This window comes from Corapipo altera, unplaced genomic scaffold, assembly GCF_003945725.1.
Source record: "Corapipo altera isolate COAL_440 unplaced genomic scaffold, ASM394572v1 317, whole genome shotgun sequence".
Taxonomy (NCBI): domain Eukaryota; kingdom Metazoa; phylum Chordata; class Aves; order Passeriformes; family Pipridae; genus Corapipo; species Corapipo altera.
The window spans coordinates 1,074,195-1,093,114 of record NW_020884989.1 but is presented as its reverse complement, the minus strand read 5'-3'; the positions used below and the strand labels follow the sequence as shown (position 1 = coordinate 1,093,114).

At 41.1% G+C, this 18,920-nt stretch overlaps 1 protein-coding gene across 2 annotated transcripts in view; it reads right to left on the bottom strand.

Annotated features, from left to right (window-relative positions):
- Window positions 1-18,920, bottom strand: part of LRP6 (LDL receptor related protein 6) — a 129,005-nt gene that overhangs the window by 44,385 nt on the left and 65,700 nt on the right. For both annotated transcript variants that reach the window (XM_027666257.1, XM_027666258.1), the window contains 4 exons: window positions 17,315-17,511; window positions 16,428-16,559; window positions 8,371-8,767; window positions 7,674-7,845 (listed from right to left, as the gene is read on the bottom strand). In XM_027666257.1, the coding sequence (XP_027522058.1) occupies window positions 7,674-7,845; window positions 8,371-8,767; window positions 16,428-16,559; window positions 17,315-17,511 (898 nt within the window). The remainder of the gene's footprint in view (window positions 1-7,673; window positions 7,846-8,370; window positions 8,768-16,427; window positions 16,560-17,314; window positions 17,512-18,920) is intronic.

Below are 18,920 nucleotides of genomic sequence, written 5' to 3'. Positions count from 1 at the left end.
ATCACCAGTAAAACCTGACCAAGATAAATGAGGAAGCTGTTGAGCCACAGCCTGCTTCTGCCTGCTGCAGGCTGCCAGATAAAAAGGGAACAGAAGCTCCCTGCTGTACCCCCTGCCAGTCTCCATTAACCCCTGCTGATGCTTTATTATCATCTGGGGGCTCCAGAACAGCATAGCATAAATAATAAATAAATAATAAATGCTCATTATGTAGCAGTAATGAACCAGAAACACAGCTTGTAAGAAACATGCAGTATGGTAGCGCTGTGATGAATTCCACAGGCAAGGGAAAAAAAAAAAGAAAAAAGCATGAAGTACGTAAAATCATGTATGAAAAACTACTTAAGGGCAGGAGAGGCAAGTACAAATGTGATCCTCCTGCTTTTACCCCCCTTGCCAAATATACACAAATACCTAAAGCAAAGCAGGGACCATGTCACAAGTATCTTTCTTTCTTGCACCTATGCCAGTGTCCTTTCTCCAAATGTAAGTTTAAAACATTTAGGGAAGGCCAAAGCATCTTCTATTACACTGATATAAAAAATGGATGGCAAGGATATGGAAAGTGCAATAACTCTCCTCAGGATTCATGGTTGCCATAGGAGAGAAGGCAGTGTGAGCAAACAGAAAGACTTGAAATCTTAGTAATATTTTAGCAATCATAGATTTTGATAGTGTCATTGCAGCCTGAGATATATTTCTACAGCCTGTCACAACAAAGTTAATCTCTCATAAAAGACTATAAAAGAAGCTACATAAGATCCAGGGGGAAATTCACTGATATTCATCAATAAAGAAGCTAACCACTACGTCTGCATTACTGAGCATATGGGGCAGTGTCTCAGTTCTGAACAGGAGAGGGTTCATTTCTGCAGTAGCCAGAAGGGGTCATGGCCAGGACCTGGAGGTTATTCTGTAGCCCCTCATGTCATTGCCAGGGGAAGGTAGTCTCATGCGAGGAGAAGGGGTTCCTTCTGGTGGAGTAAATGTGGTGGAAGGAGCCCTCAATACTGTCGGGGGAGGGGGAGATGACAAAGTTTGTGTGAATAATTTTTCTTGTACCCTCTGTCATTACTATTGTTGCTATTACTGCTGGTTTTCTTAATGCTGTTTCCAAGTAATTGATCTTATCTCAACCCACGATCTTTACCTTTTGTGCCTCCAATTCTCTTCTCCATCCTACCACAGGGTAGGAAGGGCAGGAGAGGGGAGGGGAAGGAGGGAAGCAAGCAAGCAAGCATGGTTTGGAAAGTCTCAGTGGGAGCACTAAATTGGAGAGCACCATTCCTAAACAACAACAGCAGCCTTATTTGGTACCCCACATGAGGTTCCAAAGGTTGAGATAACAACAGATCTTCCCGGAGTGGGTTGGAAACATTTATCTAAGCATTTGTTGTATTAAGTACAGAACCGCTGGTCACGGTGTTGCTTGGTCTGTTCACGTGGATGTGGTACCTAACCCTGCATATATTCCCATATGTGCCTGTCCCAGTGCTCTTTTCCAGAGCAGGGAGAGGGATCAGGATTCCTTTGTTGCTGTACTGGGTGATATCAGTTTATGACATTATTAACACCAAGGGCAATGAGGGTCAATTGGGACATGTTGGTCTCCTACCCTTACCTCTGACACTACCCTGGTGTGTCCATTAATAATTGTCCCCAGCCTGTGAAGGGAACAGGGGAGGATGACTTTCTCTTTCTCCCTCAGGTCTGTTACAACAGCTTTTGAGGATTTTGAATTTCCCTTGGATGTTAAGGAAAGTATGTTTTTGGTGCTAGGTGTACCAGGTCTCCTCAGTGCTGTCCACACCATGTTTAGAGTTACAAAAGAGATTTTTAGGAGGGTCTTTCAGAGACCTGCCCCAAGGGTGGATAGCCTTGCATGGCATGGAATGTGGCAGGACACAGGCCAGTATTTGGAGGACTTCTTTCCTCCAATGGTTTTAAGTTCACCCCTGAACAACTACAGGACCCTGTTCAAGTGACAAAATATGTGAAAGAAAAATGCTGTGGCAGCTACAGAGAGGCACAAAGTTATGCATTGTGCTGAGTCCTGGCCACTATTTATCAGACACTGCTTGATACTAAATACACCCTCAGAAGGAGGAGAAAAGCAGACCTGTGTCTGCCACAGGCTCCGCGACCACTCCAACTGCAGCTGAACAACTGTGCCAGTAGCAGTTGCCCCTGTATAAAAGAAGAAATCCAAGACAAAATCAGTTTGCTTAGTGAGGGATGAAGAGGAAGTAGGGCCATCAGAACAGGAGGAACAGGCAGGGCCAGAGATAATCACCCAATCCCTGTCCCTGGGGGAGCTGCGGGATATGCGAAAGGATTTCAGCTGCCACTCAGGTGAGCCCCTGGTGACCTGGCTGCTCCAGTGCTCGGGTATCATGGCCCACAGTATAGAACTAGATGGTAGTGAAGCCAAGTGACTGGAATCCCTGTCCTGGGATGCAGGTATTGGGAAGAGGACAGAAACTCTCAGCCTCTGGAGGCAACTCCTGTCAAGTGCGAGGGAAAGGTATTCTCTCAAGGATGACCTAGTAGTGTGTCCAAGCAGGTGGAATGCCATGAAGAAAGAAATCGTTCCTGAGAGAATTAGCTGTGCTGGAGGTAATCTAGAGGGATTCAAATAACCAACCCTGTAGATCCGGATGAGGTCCAGTGTACACAATCCACGTGGTGGAAGTTTGTATGGAGCACACCATCATTGTATGACAATTCATTGGCACTGATGTCAACGGAAAAAGGAGAACAAGCAGTGCTTCAGGGGGAAATGTCCCACGCCCTGTCAGGATGGACCACAGCCTCTGCTATTGGGAACAAGCCTGCTCGAGAGAGAGGGTACACACCACAAGATAACCTGTGGCTTTGCCTGCATGACACAGAGAGAGAACAAGAGGAAGTGGGATGGGAAACCCACCTCTGCCCCAGCAGTTGAGAGGAAGAACAATCACTGCAGGAAATTCTTCAAGGATAAATGCTGCTCTGGTTTCCAGTGGGCAAGTCCTCAGAGAGAATAGGAGAGCTCACGTTACTTCAGATCCTCTTGAAGGGACCTCCAGGTCACATTTACAACAAGTGAGCAACAAGTACTATGACCAGGACTAAAGGGGCCCTGTCTCCAGCCAGGTAAAGGGACAACTGGATCTATTGGACTGTGTGGATCCCATGGCACATCAGACCCACAAAAGTATAAGGCTTTAGTTGACACCAGAGCACAATGTACCCTTATATAGTGGTTTGAATCAGTTTTTCCCCCTGCAGTTGAAAGTGGTAACCCCCAGGGGGTGGTAAGTTTTGCAGTTTTAGCCAGTGAGTGCTTCTGCAAAATATAAACATATCACAACCAAACAGAAGAGAAGAGTTGTAGTTTTGGGTAGTAGTAGAAAGTAGTCATGTTATAAGACCACGAGGAAGGGGGCTCGGAGCCCCTTGGGGCCTCTGGGGCCCCCCAGCCCCAGGTTGGGGGAGCTGCAGGGACCTGGAACAGTATAAAGTTGGGCTAGGTGTCTGTAGTTATGCAGGGAGATGTTTTCTCCACCGTGGGCAGCGGAGACAGAGCAGTAACAGTGGTGGAAAAAGCAACACTGGCTGGAGAAGGTGGCAGAGAGCCAGGACAGATAAGAACTGAACTAAACAGCAAACGGCATGCACTGCAGAGAGGACTCCTGGAAGGAGACAGAGAGCCAAGAGAGAGCCAACAGCAGCAGATGAGAGCAGCACTAGCTCTACAGAGAGAATTGGGGTAAGAACTGAACCAAAAGACCCCAGATTCCTTTGAGATCCCTCCAAAAAATGGAGGGGGTGGACACTTACTGATTAGAAGTCCTAGATGGAGTAAAGGAACTAAGAAGCTCAGTTGTCCTGAGAGCTTAGCCAGGACAGTGTGTGGAGGTTGACCTTGAGGCCCTCCCTTGCTGCAAGGTACAAAGAAGCTCGCAGGCATCTTGAAGAAGGGCACAGAAGCTCTGCAAGGGGCTGAGTCCCCTGAAGATACCAGACCGTCACGAAGACCCCCTGTGCTTCGTGATATGACCGTGGTGATAGCGACCTTTGTCTGGGGTGAACGCAGCCCACGGAAGACCCCTTTGCCTGCGTCAAGGGGCCGAGGGGGATACCCCCTCGTGAGTGCTGGCAGAGATCCAGCTATCAGCTGCTGCAAGAAGAGAGAGAGAGCCTGCTGCCTTAGAGACATTGCTGCTCTGAAGAAGGGATCTGTCCTTCTTCCCTCCTGGACTTTTATTTGGAGGGGAGAGGAGATCTGATCCATTGTAAATACTTATGTCATGGTAGAGATAGCTAAGGTTGTATATAATGTATTGTAGTATTTATTTGTACAGTCATTGCAATATATTCCCTTTCCCCCACTTTGAGTCTGGTGTGTTTTGTCTGGAAAGAATCATCCCACATTAAGTTGAGATGTGGGAGGGGGGATGGAGCTAGGGAATTAGATTTTGGGGTATCTCAAACCATGACACCTTATGTCATTGAGATATGCAGGGGCAGAACCCACCTCTTTTTCTGGGATAACGGGGATCCCAACAGCTGATTCTACTGGAAGCTGAAGTGAGCCTGACCAGGAACCAATGCCAAAGACATCCCATTGTGAGTGGCCCAGAGGCCCCATGCATCCTTGGCATAGATTACCTAAGGAGAGGGTATTTCAAGGACCCAAAAGGGCATTGTTGGGCTGTTGGGATATCTGCTTGGAGATAGGAAATTGGACAGCTGGATACCTTGCCTGGTCTCTCAGAGGACCCTTCTGCTGTGGGACTGCTGAGAGTCGTTGAGCAACAGGTACGGATCGCTACCACAGCAGAGCATCGTCAGCAATCCTGCACCAACCGGGACTCTGTGACCCCCATCCATGAGATTCATGACCTGGACGGCCAGGGAGAGGTCAGCAAGACTCGCTAACACTTTAACAGTCCTATGTGGCCAATGCCTAAGTCCAGTGGAGAATGGAGACTGTCAGTAGTCTGTCCATGGCCTGAACAAAGTCACACTACCACTGAGTGCCGCTGGAACTCAGGATGAACTGGAGTCCAAGGCAGCAAAGTGGTGCCACCATGGACATTGCTCATGTGTTTTTCTCCACTCCTTTAGCAGCAGAGTGCAAACCACAGTTTGCTTTCACCTGGAGGGGTGTCCAGTACACCTGGAACCAATTGCCCAGGGGTGGAAACATAGCCCCATTATTTGCCATGGATTGATCCAGACTGCACTGGAAAAGGGTGAGGCTCCAGAAGACTTGCAATACATTGATGACATCATTGTGTGGGACAACAAAGCAGAGGGAGTTTTTGAAAAGGGGGAGAAGGTAATCCAAGTCCTCCTGAAGGCTGGTTTTGCCATTAAGGAAAGTAAGGTCAAGGGACCTGCCCAGGAAACTCAGTTTTGAGGAGTAAAATGGAAAGATGAACATAATCAGATTCCAATGGATGTGGTCAACAAAATAGCAGCTACATCCCCATCAACCAGGAAGAAGGAAGCACAGGCTTTCCTAGGCACTCTGTTTTTTTGGAGGATGCATATTCCAGAGTACAGTCAGACTGTAAACTCTATTATATGATCCAGAAGAAGAATGATTTTAAGTCGGGTCCTGAACAACAATAGGCTCTTGAACAAACTAAGCAGTAGCAATTCTATTTGCCAGTAAACTGCAGTGGAATTCCCTTTCACAGACTTACCCAGTCTTCCCAGTAACACATGTAAGCTTTTAACACCTATAACCATTTCCACAACTTACCATATGTTTGAAGAACCATCTGCTTTTGTTTGTTCTGCACCCATCACCTCACATTAGTTACAAGAGCCAATTTCTTCTGTCAAAAAAGGTGTGTGTGTAGAAATGTTGGTCGCCTTATACATAATTTTATAGATCTCTGTCACATATATCTAAATGAACACCTTCTGCAATTAAAAAAAAACATACCTACATCCTCAAACAAAACTAAAATCCAAAATACCAAAGAAAAACTGTGGGAGAATTTCTTCTCTGTTGCTTTAAAGGTTTCAGCCAGTCTGTTTGAAGATTGACCGTATGTTGATAAGAGTTAACAAATGTTAACGTTATAAAAAGCAGCAGAAGTAATATCATAACTCCGACACTTGGAGACCCTTAGGAAAAAAAACCACAAGTAATTCTGAAACCTTAGGATGATAAATCTTCTCTGATACTCTGCATAGATGTCACATGACAACCTGAAACAGACTCATTCTGCTGGCTTACACTGATTGAAGAACAGTGAAATGGAAATTGTCCCAAAAGACTTTGTGCCAAATCAAGTATCTTCTGTCCTGCCACAGACATGGTAATGTTGGCATAAACATTCTATGATGTGTTCTAGCCACTTTGACAGAAATGCAGCAGTGAGTTCATGCCTGATCTAGATGAAAATTTCTACACAAACTGATCCAGCATTAAATAGAACCATTATTAATGAATAAGGAATCTCAATGTCTTGGCAAGCATGACAGCAAAGAATGCCTAACTTTCCTTTTGCAAAACACATTCAAGTCCAAGAAAGTATAAGGGTTGAAGTGCTCAATCTGTTATAAATAAATCGCTAAGCATAGCTAAGACTATTTTTCCCCTCTTTTCGCAGAGCTGCTGTAATATTAGGTGAATTACAGACAATAAATCTTGCTTTCAGGACAAAGAAAACTCTGCTCCCTGAGGACTTCTTCAAAGCAACTCACCTTGCAGGACTGGAGTTACTTTGGCTCTGAAGAAGAACAAACAATTGTGTGACCTTTCAGCACATTACTATGACTTCACCTTGACTGATTTGCAGTTATAAATAAGTAAAAGCAATTTTGTAAGGCCGGAAAAGAAATTGTGCCTAATATAAGTGCTAAAAATTATTTGCAACAGTAAAGAATCAATAAGGAAAGCTATAATTCATCTAAAGAAAGACAAATATACCAGAACTTAGCAAAGGTAGCTGGTGTTACTATGTGCTAGGCAGTAGTCAAGTTTTCTGCTTCTCTTGGAAGCTTTTGACAGTAAACTGATGCAATACTAAACAACACTATTTTCTCAAAGACTGACAGATAATAAATGTCAGATTTGTTCCAATAATGTTACACAACAAAATAAATGCAAGATTTTCAATGTGGGAGAGAAGAAAAAGTGCCTTTTTTTTAATTGCGAGTTTCAACAGGACATGTCAGAAAGAAAGGGAAATCTATCCCCTTGCTGAAACTCTAATAAACCAAGTGAGAAGCCAAGTATAGAGGATTTCAGTGAGTACAAGTAACTATATGTGAAATGAGATTTATTTCTTTAAAATATGTTTTACTAGCATCTAAGATGAGCAGCACAAAGAACGAAAGATGATTTTTTTTTAACCTAAAAGCATTAATCCCATTAAAAAGCTTTTTCCCCTGATGACCTAACAATTGACTTATTTAACAAATCCTTCTCACACATGCTTACAAAGAGAGCTCTACAACATGGATGTAATTTCTATTTTACACACATTAAAATGAGGAAAAAATAGTAACTTGCCCAAAGACAGAGAAGAAATGGAAGTGTTTCTTAAAACAACTCAACCACTATCCCACTGCCCATTCAGGTTATATCAGAATATGAACACCTAGAAGAGTAGAGTAACTACATTCTGTAACTTCATGGAATCAGAAATGCAAATACAATTACAAACCTCTATTTTGTCTGTTTTGGCATCTCCCCAGTATATTTTGCTTTCTGCATAATCCAGTGCCAGTCCATTTGGCCAGCCAAGCGAGGTATTCACCAGCACAATTCTGTCTGAGCCATCCAACGCTGACCTTTCGATCTTTGGGATTTCTCCCCAGTCAGTCCAGTACATGTACCTGCAAAGGAAACAAAATCTTAAGAACTCTTATTAATCCAAACTTTCAATATTCACATAGCTTCTTCTGGACTACTCTTCCCCAAACCACATATCATGTAGAAAATTATATTTCTAAAATAAATATATTTCTTTACCTAGGTAAGGATGCCCAAACCATTCAGAAAGAACTGGCATGTACACACAGTGTCCCTTTAAGCAAAACTCCTATATCAGTAGGAGTTGTCTGCTCAGCAAGACAACATAATCAGTGCTATTATCTACAACAAACAAGCAGATTCACACAGTCCCCAAAAATATTTTTAAAAAGAATAGTACATAAAGACACATAAGATGACTACCCAGGTGGTCAAAATAGAGCAGCAGTCCTTGTACCTCAGACCTTTTTAACTTTCAAAGAATCCCAGTATTTTCATTTTGAAGGCTCAGAAGTTTATCACTGCATCCCATTATCTACATACAAGTAGACAGAGTATCTTCTTCACATGACTAATATTTTAAAAAATGCTCACAAACAGCTCCTCACCCAGTCATGGGATCCAGCACAATAGCTCTGGGTTCTTCCAGGTCTTCTGATACCAAGATTTTTCTCATGGTCCCATTGAGTCTTGTAACTTCAATACGATCTGTGCCGGTGTCCGTCCAATATAGATTTCGGGCAACCCAGTCCACAGCGATGCCATCGGGATGTGCAATCTGTGCTGTAACAACAAACTGACTGCCCGACCCATCGATAAACGAGCGACGGATGGCCCTGACTTCATCATCCGTCCAATAGATGTATCCTTCCAGAGGATCAAAGTCAATGGCAATGGCATGACGGATGTCCTCCAGTGGCAAAACGATGTCTGTAAAATCTGGGGTGTCTAAGGAAATTCGCCTCAGATCTGTCCGGCGGGCTAAAAGCAGCAGTGCAGTGGCACCTGTGTGAACAAGACAAACACAACCATTTCACAAACGCTGTGCAGTAATCCTGTAAATAGCAAACCTGATTCTGTGCCACTTGGAACAAGCTAGACTGGCTACCTTGATTTCACAGGACCTAAACAAACTGCTGGGCACCAGCAGAGAACTCCACTCAAAGGCTTCAAATGTGAGGTTATTCTTCTGTAGAACAAGTCAGGCATGTTTATAGAGAAAATTCAGTGGTCATTTCCTTGTCCAGAATTTATCATGTTGAACATGTTTTCTATCCACATCGTTCTCTCCAAAGATACTGAAATAGATATGCAGTGACGATGCTTCTGTTTTATGCAAATCAACAGATAGCCTGCAACCTCCTAAATGAAAAATCAATTATACAAATAATTTACTTACTGTTTGCTGTTGTTGGTTAAGGGATAATCTTGACAAACAAGCTGCATGTTTCAGCAATGCCTTAGAAGTGGAAAAAATGTAACACAGAACACTGCAAGTAAATCGCTTTTGAGAAACTCTTATTAGAGCAATCAGATTTGGGAACAGACAACTGTCTAATGACTATACAGAGCAGGTGGGCTATCGACTTCTTCCACATTGTTGAGAACAAGCTTATTGAAGACATTAAGATAAATAACAGTGTCTTATAAAGTAATTTTGAGCTGGCTTTTGAATCAAAAGTCAGAATCAATAAAGAACTAAGATCAGCTTCCACTGCAGAAAATGTTTTCACATAGGCAACACAGAATGTTTAATGGTATTCAATGACACTTACTGTCTAATCTAATTAACTTTTATTTTCTATTCTGCCACTAGATTTCAATGTAATGAAGGATAAACAACCACCACACCCCATTCCAATTAAAACAGGCTTATCAGTTTGGAGTCTTAAGGAGAAAAGAGCAGATCAGGCCCCAGGGAAGCCTGAGCTAGGGTGAAAAATGTAGGCATAACTGCAGGGAAAGTGTGGTGCAATGGCTCTCCTTAAAGAGAGGAAAGGGTTTGGCAGAGACTGAGGGGGGGGGGGTGTAGGGAGGTAAAGGTTTAGGAAAATAAATCTGTGAACTTGCAGTGAAAATGAGCAATCACCAAGCCACATTCTGTCCATGTCTCGATCTTGATCTTAAAGAGGTATAAATATGGCCTAGAAGACTGAAAGAGTAATAACCGAAGTAAGTAGGTTGGTGATGAAAGAAGAATTTTGGTGTCTGATGCCAAATTTATTTTTTAAAAAGACAGTAATTGATGTTGGTGCTAGTTGAAATCTCACTGCATACCAAGCTTTGGAGAGATGCCAAAGCAGCCATTGCTTCATTTACAGCAAGTTTATTGTGTTAAAAACATCTAAGACACTTTCACAGTGCTGCAAGAAACAGCACCTTTCAACAACTGAAGTTCAAAATATTATTACAAGTGTTTCTGATTAGTAGTCCAGCATGGATTAAGATCAGCCTTGGGATCTTCTGTTCTAAAACTCCTTTGTTCAGAAATATATGTACATACTACTCAATTGTTCTTCTAGTGAATAACTCTTATGCATTAATTAATCAGGAAGGGGGAACCTGTAATTACATGTCTATGTAATTACTGTAAAGCATGTGACATAGAAAATGGAAAACAGGTTTTTTTATAATTACAGAAGCAACTAATTTTGACACAGTAGTCTATATGTACATCTGTATTTTTTGCTACTAGAGTATAACAAACAATTCAGCATCAAGATTCAAGCATACAGATTCATTATGATCATATAAAGTATTAGTACATAAATAACCCTAACAATTTTGGTTCAAGTAAGGAACAAACCCCTAGTACTTTTTCTTAACAACCTCATAGTCATTTATCCAAGTTACATTTTAAACAAAACAATGACAATCATAGTAAAAACCCCAAACAATAATAACTTTTTTGCATTATCAAGTAAAACTAAGGTTGAGCAAATGCACTAACCTCAGAGTTTGAAACAGTTAAAAAGTTATACATTGTCTACCATATACAGAAAAAATGTAAGGCATAATTTAAAAAAAATTTATGTGCTCTAGCTGAAGTTGACAATCACTTTAAAGAACCAATGCCAGGCCTCCCGAAAGACTCAGCTGAGTATAACCATTCCCTTTCTGAAACTCACCCTTAAAATTGACCAATTGACCTTCCCATTCTTCTCAAAGACAACCCATTTCAACAGCTTCAGCATCCTGCTTTCAGGCTGCAACTGTTGTTTAAGTCAAATAACCCACTGTGTTTAAGCTTTAATTCAGCACTGGGAAATGACTGGCTTTCAGCTAACCCATGTTGCACTCTGGAACCCCAAGCTAAGAATTTCATGGTCTTTATCTGGGGGCTTGGCTAGCATTCCAATCCCTCGATCAAACACTGCCCTTCACCCCTCCAATCAAGCAACAAAAAGTTTAAAGCTTACTTTAGAGCTATTACCCAACCATTTGCAAATGAACAGCTCAGCTGCTTTGTTAGATCAACAGTCATTCTGCTCAGAGGAAAGAAACCTAGCAGCAGAGAAGCATCTCACCTCAAGGCAGGCTGAGGGAAAGATCATTCTGTATACCTTGAGGCTTGTCCTGACAATAGCAAAAATAACAAATGCAAGAGCTGGGCCTATATATGGACTGATCCAATTATCACCTTGATAGCAGCCAAGGACAAACACCCAACAAAACAGGTGGTCTCAAAATTGTGGCAAACACCAGCTGTGCCAAATTTACCTGGCTAGGCACTGATCACCCACCATTTAGTGAGAACACTGCTGAAGGTACTCAAGGTTGCAAGGACTTAACAAAATCAATCAATTTCGTTCACTTATATCCCAAAGACCAGTTATGAAGGAAAAGCTAAGATGACAGCACGATCTCCAGACTTCTTGACTCTTGCCTCTCTAAGAAAAATCAAGCCTCTAACAATGACCACGATGGAAAGTAGAGAATCATATTTCAAAAAAAGAATAAAAGGGCAGAAAAAAACAACACAGGTTGCATGCCAGTATTTTTTTTTTCCAATTTACCAGCACTTATTAGAAGAACTGGAGTGAACCACAAACATATAAAACACCTCAAACCTTAACTGGTGCAAGTCAAAAGGTGCATGGAGGCTGCAACCAGAACTCTGACCTCAGCACACATACGCAGACATGAGGCAGTTTTCCCTCAGAACACCTCAAACCGAACATAGAAGGATGAAGTGACTGAGACAAACACACAGGAGACTTGGAGCAGAGTTCAATGCCCATGCTGCCCTCTTCTCTCTTAACTACTGGCAATCTCTACTGCATCCAACACAAGCAGGCCTGCAGACACAAGGGCATCTCGAATCCAGTGTTGGGTTTAAAGGCACAGACCTCCAGGTATGCCAAGGTCTGTGCTCACAGCCTTCAAACTACAGTGCCCAAAGTAAGCAGAGTAAGCAAGAAAAATAAGGCTGTCCTATATCTAAAGTCAGGTCTCTCTGTGTGGATTTCCCACACAATTTACAATCCCACAAATTCCCAAACTGTTCAAATTGGGGACTAAGCTCAAGATCTTTTTAGCAGTGCCTAAAATCACAGGATATGCAAGATAGTTAGTAATTTTTTGAAAACCAAGTCACTTACTTGTCTAAATACTCCAGACCCTTAGTTTTGAGAGCTTTAGCCTACTTTTACTAAGCACTTTGAAAGCTGGGATTACAAGCTCACAGATGGTACATTACATTAGTCTTGGAACTAATACTTTCCTCAAAAATTCACTATTAAAATTCTAAATAATTTAAATCTATGTGCTAGCTGAAGTCAAGGGAAGGGGGAGAAAAGGGAAAGCATGCAGATACATGCAATGACATAGTTTCAAGTCCAATGCCCTTCTAATCTTTTACAATTAATTACTTTTCCTTAATGATATACAGACCTTAGTCATTTGTAAGTTACTTAACTTTAAAACATCAGTGGTTGCTGAGCTACACAGACACATGCTCAGGAATTCATACATAAGGAGTGCTAGACACAAGACATGTATAATGCATTCTCTGTATCTGAGAAATCAAGATTATTTATACATCCCAAACAGAATTACTTCACATTTGGACCAAAACATTTAATTCCCAAACGTCTTTCCCCAGTTGTAAAGTCACTATTGTGAAAGAGTACCTGATACAACAATACAAATAGCTTTTTTTCATCTAGACAAGCTCAGCCACAGAACTACAAAGGCAAAAGAACATGCATCTGAAACTAATCCCATTTTTTCTTTCCTTCAAAAGGAATGAAAGAATGAGGGTGTGAAATTCACGTCTTCATCTGTGCAGTCGAATCAGGATTCTGGCTATTCCGGACAAAGCAAATTACCCACTGGGCAACCCCAAACTGCAAAAGGAAGTGCAAAATTCTGGTTATTGCCTCCAGGCCTACAAGCAAAATAGGATATGAGCATCCTTTGTCAAAATAAAGACCTTTTTTCCTGGAAGAAAACGGAATGGCCAAAGCAAGGCTGAAAGCTAAGTCTGAAGCAGAGTTTTTTCTTCATGAGGAAACTCACACCTTCTTGCTCAGCTGAAGTCACCACCGTTTTTTTCAGTACAAACCACGTATTTGTATTGGCAGTAGCAAATTCAAGAAACAGGTAAATTCCTTAGAGGCAAAGACAGAAGCGGAGCACATGGACGGAGAGATCTTTAAGCATAAATAAGAATGTAACTCCAATGACAAACTAATTTTTGTAAGCAAATTTAGGTTTGTTTTACAACTATCAAAAGACCATTTATATGTAGCACTGCCAAACTCAGAACAGCAGTGCACATAATACCGAAAAAGAGAAATCCCAGTATGTTCTGCAGAAGGACAACAGATTACCAAGAATATGACAAGAGGAGGTAAAAACTCCCTGGTAGAAGTGCCTGGGTGCTCAGAAAGGACTCTTCGCTTCGGACATTATTGATCGAGGAACATCTGGACATGAAAAAACTTACTCTGCCTCATTTTTCTTTGACGTACAGGGATTTATAAACTTCACCTTGGCAATGAGGGATCTAAAACCGTGCTACAAGCCCACATCTCAGCCACTTAACTGTTTTGATTTTATTATGATTTATTAGAAAAATAGATAATTTTATTCTAAGCTATCATCCTTTCCTGAAACACTATGGAAAACTGTTTCAAAATTGGGGTGTCACTGTGTGTGTGTTTGTATGTGTTATTGTATTCAAAGATCTTGCAAGAAATAGTAAAACTTCTCTAAGGTGCGATATAAAAAAACTCTACAAAACCCAGAGAAACTAACACTGCGAGAAAGGCAAGGGAGGAAAAGATTATTCAAAAACACTAGGTTGTCATGGAAACTGCTCAGGGAGGTCAGCCAGCCTCACCTTTGGCTGTCAGGATCATCTGTCAATGCCAAAGCACTGCAAACACCACAAACACACACTCAAAATTCACCCGTCAAAATCTTTCCAGTCCAGGCCAGTACTCTCAACAACGCAGCATAAATTAAGTTCTCTCCTCAAAAGGGTTCATTTCATCATGAAACAATTCAGTTTAGGAACCAGTCTGATTTTCGTCTACTGCTAGAAGACAAAAACTCAGCATCATTTTTTACCTTTCTTCACTTACAAGTCACCATTCCCTCCTTCCCCCACAGTCATGTACATGTCCTAATTGCAAACAGAGATTTAAGCACTCAGTGTTTCAGCATTTCAGCATAATAGCTACATACTAAAACTATCCAAGGTAAAAATGTTCAGTTCTCAGCAACAGTTATAAATTCTGAGACACAAGAAATGCCCAAAAAAGTGAATTGATGCTTCTGAATATCTCTGCACGAGAAGTTGAAGTCCTTTTAATAAGGTTTTGAGGGGGTTTTTAATACCATTCCTCTACTTATCTTTGGTAATTTACTTTGATACACTACAAAGGTGCCATTCAGCTCTTAGCACAGGCTAGTTACCCTGTCTAGCAGGTTACTCCATGAGGACATAGGGCCGAACTTGAGCAGCGAAACAGGCACTTCTGTGATACAGTGACCTGTTCCTTGGAACACAGCACATGGGAAGCAAAAACAATACAGCCCCTCTTGTCTGAAGTCCCCATCCCTTTTCCTACCAGCACAGTCAAAGGGAAGGAATTACTTTCTCTTCATCTCTCCAGTCCTTATTCCAACTTTTGTCCTTAGTCCTTCAGCCTCTGTTACTTTTCTGTTTTAGTTACGCTTGGCAAGTGATCAAACTTTCGTAGAATCATAGAACATCCTGAGTTGGAAGGGACCCCTCAGGATCATCAAGTCCAACTCCTGGTCCGGCACAGGACACCCCAAGAAACACACCATGTGCCTGAGAGCATTGTCCAAACATTCCTTGAGCTCTTGCAGCCTTGGGAACCCTGACCACCGCCGTGGGGAGCCTTCACTGCTCCCCATCCCCCAGATGGACTTCCTGTGCAGCTCTGCTTTTGCAAACATGTCTGTATCAAGTAACAACTGCTTTGTTGTTATCAGCTGCCAAAAAGGAGTTTATCTGTGCATATCAAGTATTTTCAAAAAAGCACATGAATCCATGTCAAATTATGGCTACTTATGACCAACCCGGAGCAGTATTATTAAAGCTTGTTCCTTATACCAATAGAAATGGAAGAAAACATTTTGCTTGTGTATTGGTAAATTCTTACAAACAATCCTGCCATGCTAAACTGGGAGCCGTTTTTCACACAAAAGTAGCAATTTATTTTAACAAGGTTCACACAGACATTCAAAAATAATCAGCAGAGAGCATGAAATAGCATGAAATTAAAGAAAACACTGAACAGTAGCTGACAAACTTACAAGAATTTTTAAAATATAAAACTCCAATAAAAAAATTATTTCTGTATACCTTTAATTTAGGCTATTTTACACTAAGTTCTGCTGCATCATTTCTTTCTTCATTTACCTTTGTCATAGAGAGGGGATCTGCATAAAAGATGGTTAATTATGAGCTATCTAATTATCTCCCAGTGTTAATTTTGATTGTTAATGTACTACAGCAATCAAAGCACAACATCACAAGACCTATACCTAAAAAATGTAACAATTTGAAGTCACATACAGTAGTTCACAATGAGACACTAAAAGCAGTTTTGGACGAGTACTTGAAGCTGTAAATCTTGATCAGATCTTGAGTTTTAAGGTTGAAACACTTTCAACACCCCTAAAAACATGGTATTACTTTCACTTCTTCTCTACAAATGTAGGTGTCTATGTATACGAATTGAAAAGAGATTCCAGGTGTATGTGTGTATAATACATAGATATCAGATTTTATAAAAAACATTTAAAAAGGGTTTGTTGTGCAACCCTATTAGCCAAATACTAATTCATGATCAATAACATCAGAAACATTTTAGAGGCAACAGAACAGGTACGTATCTTTTTCTCTAAGAAGAAGGAACAACAGAGCCCCCCAAAAACTTGCAAGGAGTTAGTACAGAGAGAGAACTGCACCTTAAATTTTGTAACTGGTGGTAAACTGCCCTTCAGCCATGAGTATCTTTCTTTCTTTAAATGTAGAGGGCTTTTATCTGTACTGCAAAAGCCTGCACGATTTCAGAATTTCCCATCCCCAATGTGCATTATATCATGAAGCTGGAAAAAATCCCTTTCCCTCCAAAAGCTACTTTGTGCTTAATCTAAAGAATTTTTTAAAAACAAAGCCTACCATCTTTGCAGGTCTTTCCATTTTCGAGAAGTTTCACACCAGTGGGACATGCACACTGATAAGAGGGCTTGGTAGGAGACATCAAACACAAGTGGGAGCAGCCACCATTATTAATTCCACATGGGTTTGTAGCTGTTAAACACAAATCACACAGATTAATGCTTCTGATAACGAATGACCTCATCTCATGTGTTAAGACACACATGGCATTTGGCATTTGAGTGGTAGAATCGGTGGCAGCAACACAGATTAAAGGAGGAAATGATAAACACAGAACAAGGAAAAATTACTTCCAAGTGTTGAGTAGTGGGGTATTTATGGTACCAAAATGCACAGATGTTGAATGTTTCCTTTCTTGGTAAAGTAGCACTTAGCTGTAAACAAGAACCTTGTTTCAGCTCCGCTCTTCTCATTTTTACAAACTATTCAGCATACTGGTGCTGAATATAGGTTGCATACATAAAAACAGAACGCAAACACAGTAAATTAACACAATGGTTAAGACACTGGTTATTACACAGAGCTAGTCCTGCTTAACATCATCTGCCAAATTAACACTACTTTCCACTCAGGAACTATTACTTCAAAAAAATAGAAATACCATGTTGCCTGAAGTTATGGCACAGAAAACAAAAAGGAATATGACAACAGGATAAATGTGTCAGGTAGAAAAAAAGTAAGAGATGGGTTTTTTTCTGTGCACTTAAAAACACCCAAAAAACAATGTAGAGAATATCTGGTTTCTTTTTGGGGTCTTTCCCAATCTCTGCATTGGAAAAATTGTATCATGATGTTGGTGAAGTCACTCACCACCATACAGAAAGACTAATTTTTGCCAATCAGTTCCAACTTGCAGTTAAAAAAAGAAAGAAAGCAAGACAGCTTACCATTTGGCTGTCTCTTTTGGCTGAAAGCATGGATATCCATGGGAGAGAAGATGTTGGAATGTATTTCACGCAGGTCCTCCCCGGAGTACTTGCTACAGGCCAAGATCGAATGTGTGTTCCAGTCAGTCCAGTACAACATGTCCCCAAACAGCGTCAAAGCAAAAGGATGTGGAAGGGAGCCTTTAACCACTGCTTGCCTGATAAGAGTACAGGGAAGAAAATGAATGCTCAAACACAATTCATGCTACAGTTTTGCTTCAACAGAGCTTTTGTGAAAAGAAGTTTTACAGTGTAAGTACTGTTGATCAGAACTTTCTATTTATTTATGGGAAAAAAATATACCGCCCCCATTTTGGGGAATCATCTGAAGGAGCAATACAGGAGTATTATTTTTGGGCCGCCTACTGGAGCTGAGATGCCCAAGAGGTGCCAACTGAAATCCTTATTTAGGTCTGTGGCTACTTCTTATGACCCCTTGAACCCTCAATACCTTTAGGGCTCTATGCCACCAGGTGAACTGGGGGGAATGCCAGCTGATTTTATGCAAGTCTGATGGCTCCCTGCTGATATACGATGTCCACCAATTTCAGCCTTGGCAGATTTCAAACCGAGACGAACTGGTCAATGAGCTGTCCATCCATCTCTTCCAGTTTCACTCTTTCAAACCATTAGAAAAATACTCTAATGGAAAATAGTTTCACTATAAAGTAACTTAAAGTTACTTTTCATGATTTTCATGATTCATTATTATGATAATTATTAAGCTATTGTTTTTATTATAAGCACTGCCATTAAAGAGTTCAAGTGATCTTCTGCCATGGTAGTGGTATCAATTCTGAGCAAACTGGGTCACCACCTCTCTCCAGGTTCATAAACAAAATTAAAGAGTATACCCATATATTTTATGTATATATACAAACACACGTTCATTAGCAAGCACAAAACTGCAGAACTAACATTACTGAAGACAGTTTTTCCAAGCTCTTGTGATGTAGAATCTAATTATCTGTACCAAAGTTCCTCAGAACTGGAATGAAGTAGCTCAATTCTTATGGTTACTTTATTCAGAATCATAGAAAAACTTTGTATGGAGAGGACCAACACCCTGCTCAAAGCAGGGCCACACAAGTACTATTTACACAAGCACTTCTTCCCATCCCCTTTCTTCTTAACTGCATGAGCAGACATGTATTCCCACATACACAAGCTCCTGATGAACAGCAGGGATCGCCATCCATTTTCCAGACTGAAAACATAAGGGATTGACACACAGCCCTGCTACTCCTACTATGAACACCAGCCTCCTGATTTTCTTCTTCAGAGAGGAGAGTAATTATCTATATATTTACTGAGAAAACAACTCCAACACCACAGACATCACTTTTGCAAATAAGTCTAACTGAAGCGGTTTGCAGGTGACAAAACCACTTTTATTTTCCAAATATTTTCTGCAAAAATATAACAGAAGAGTATATTAAAGCAAGAAACCTGAAGGTGTCTTCTGCCGATGACTCAGTACAAAGAGACTACAGTCATTACTGCTGTTTCACCTCTGGAAAAAGATGCATTATCTTTACAGTTTTGGGTTTTTTTCCCTCTGCTTAGG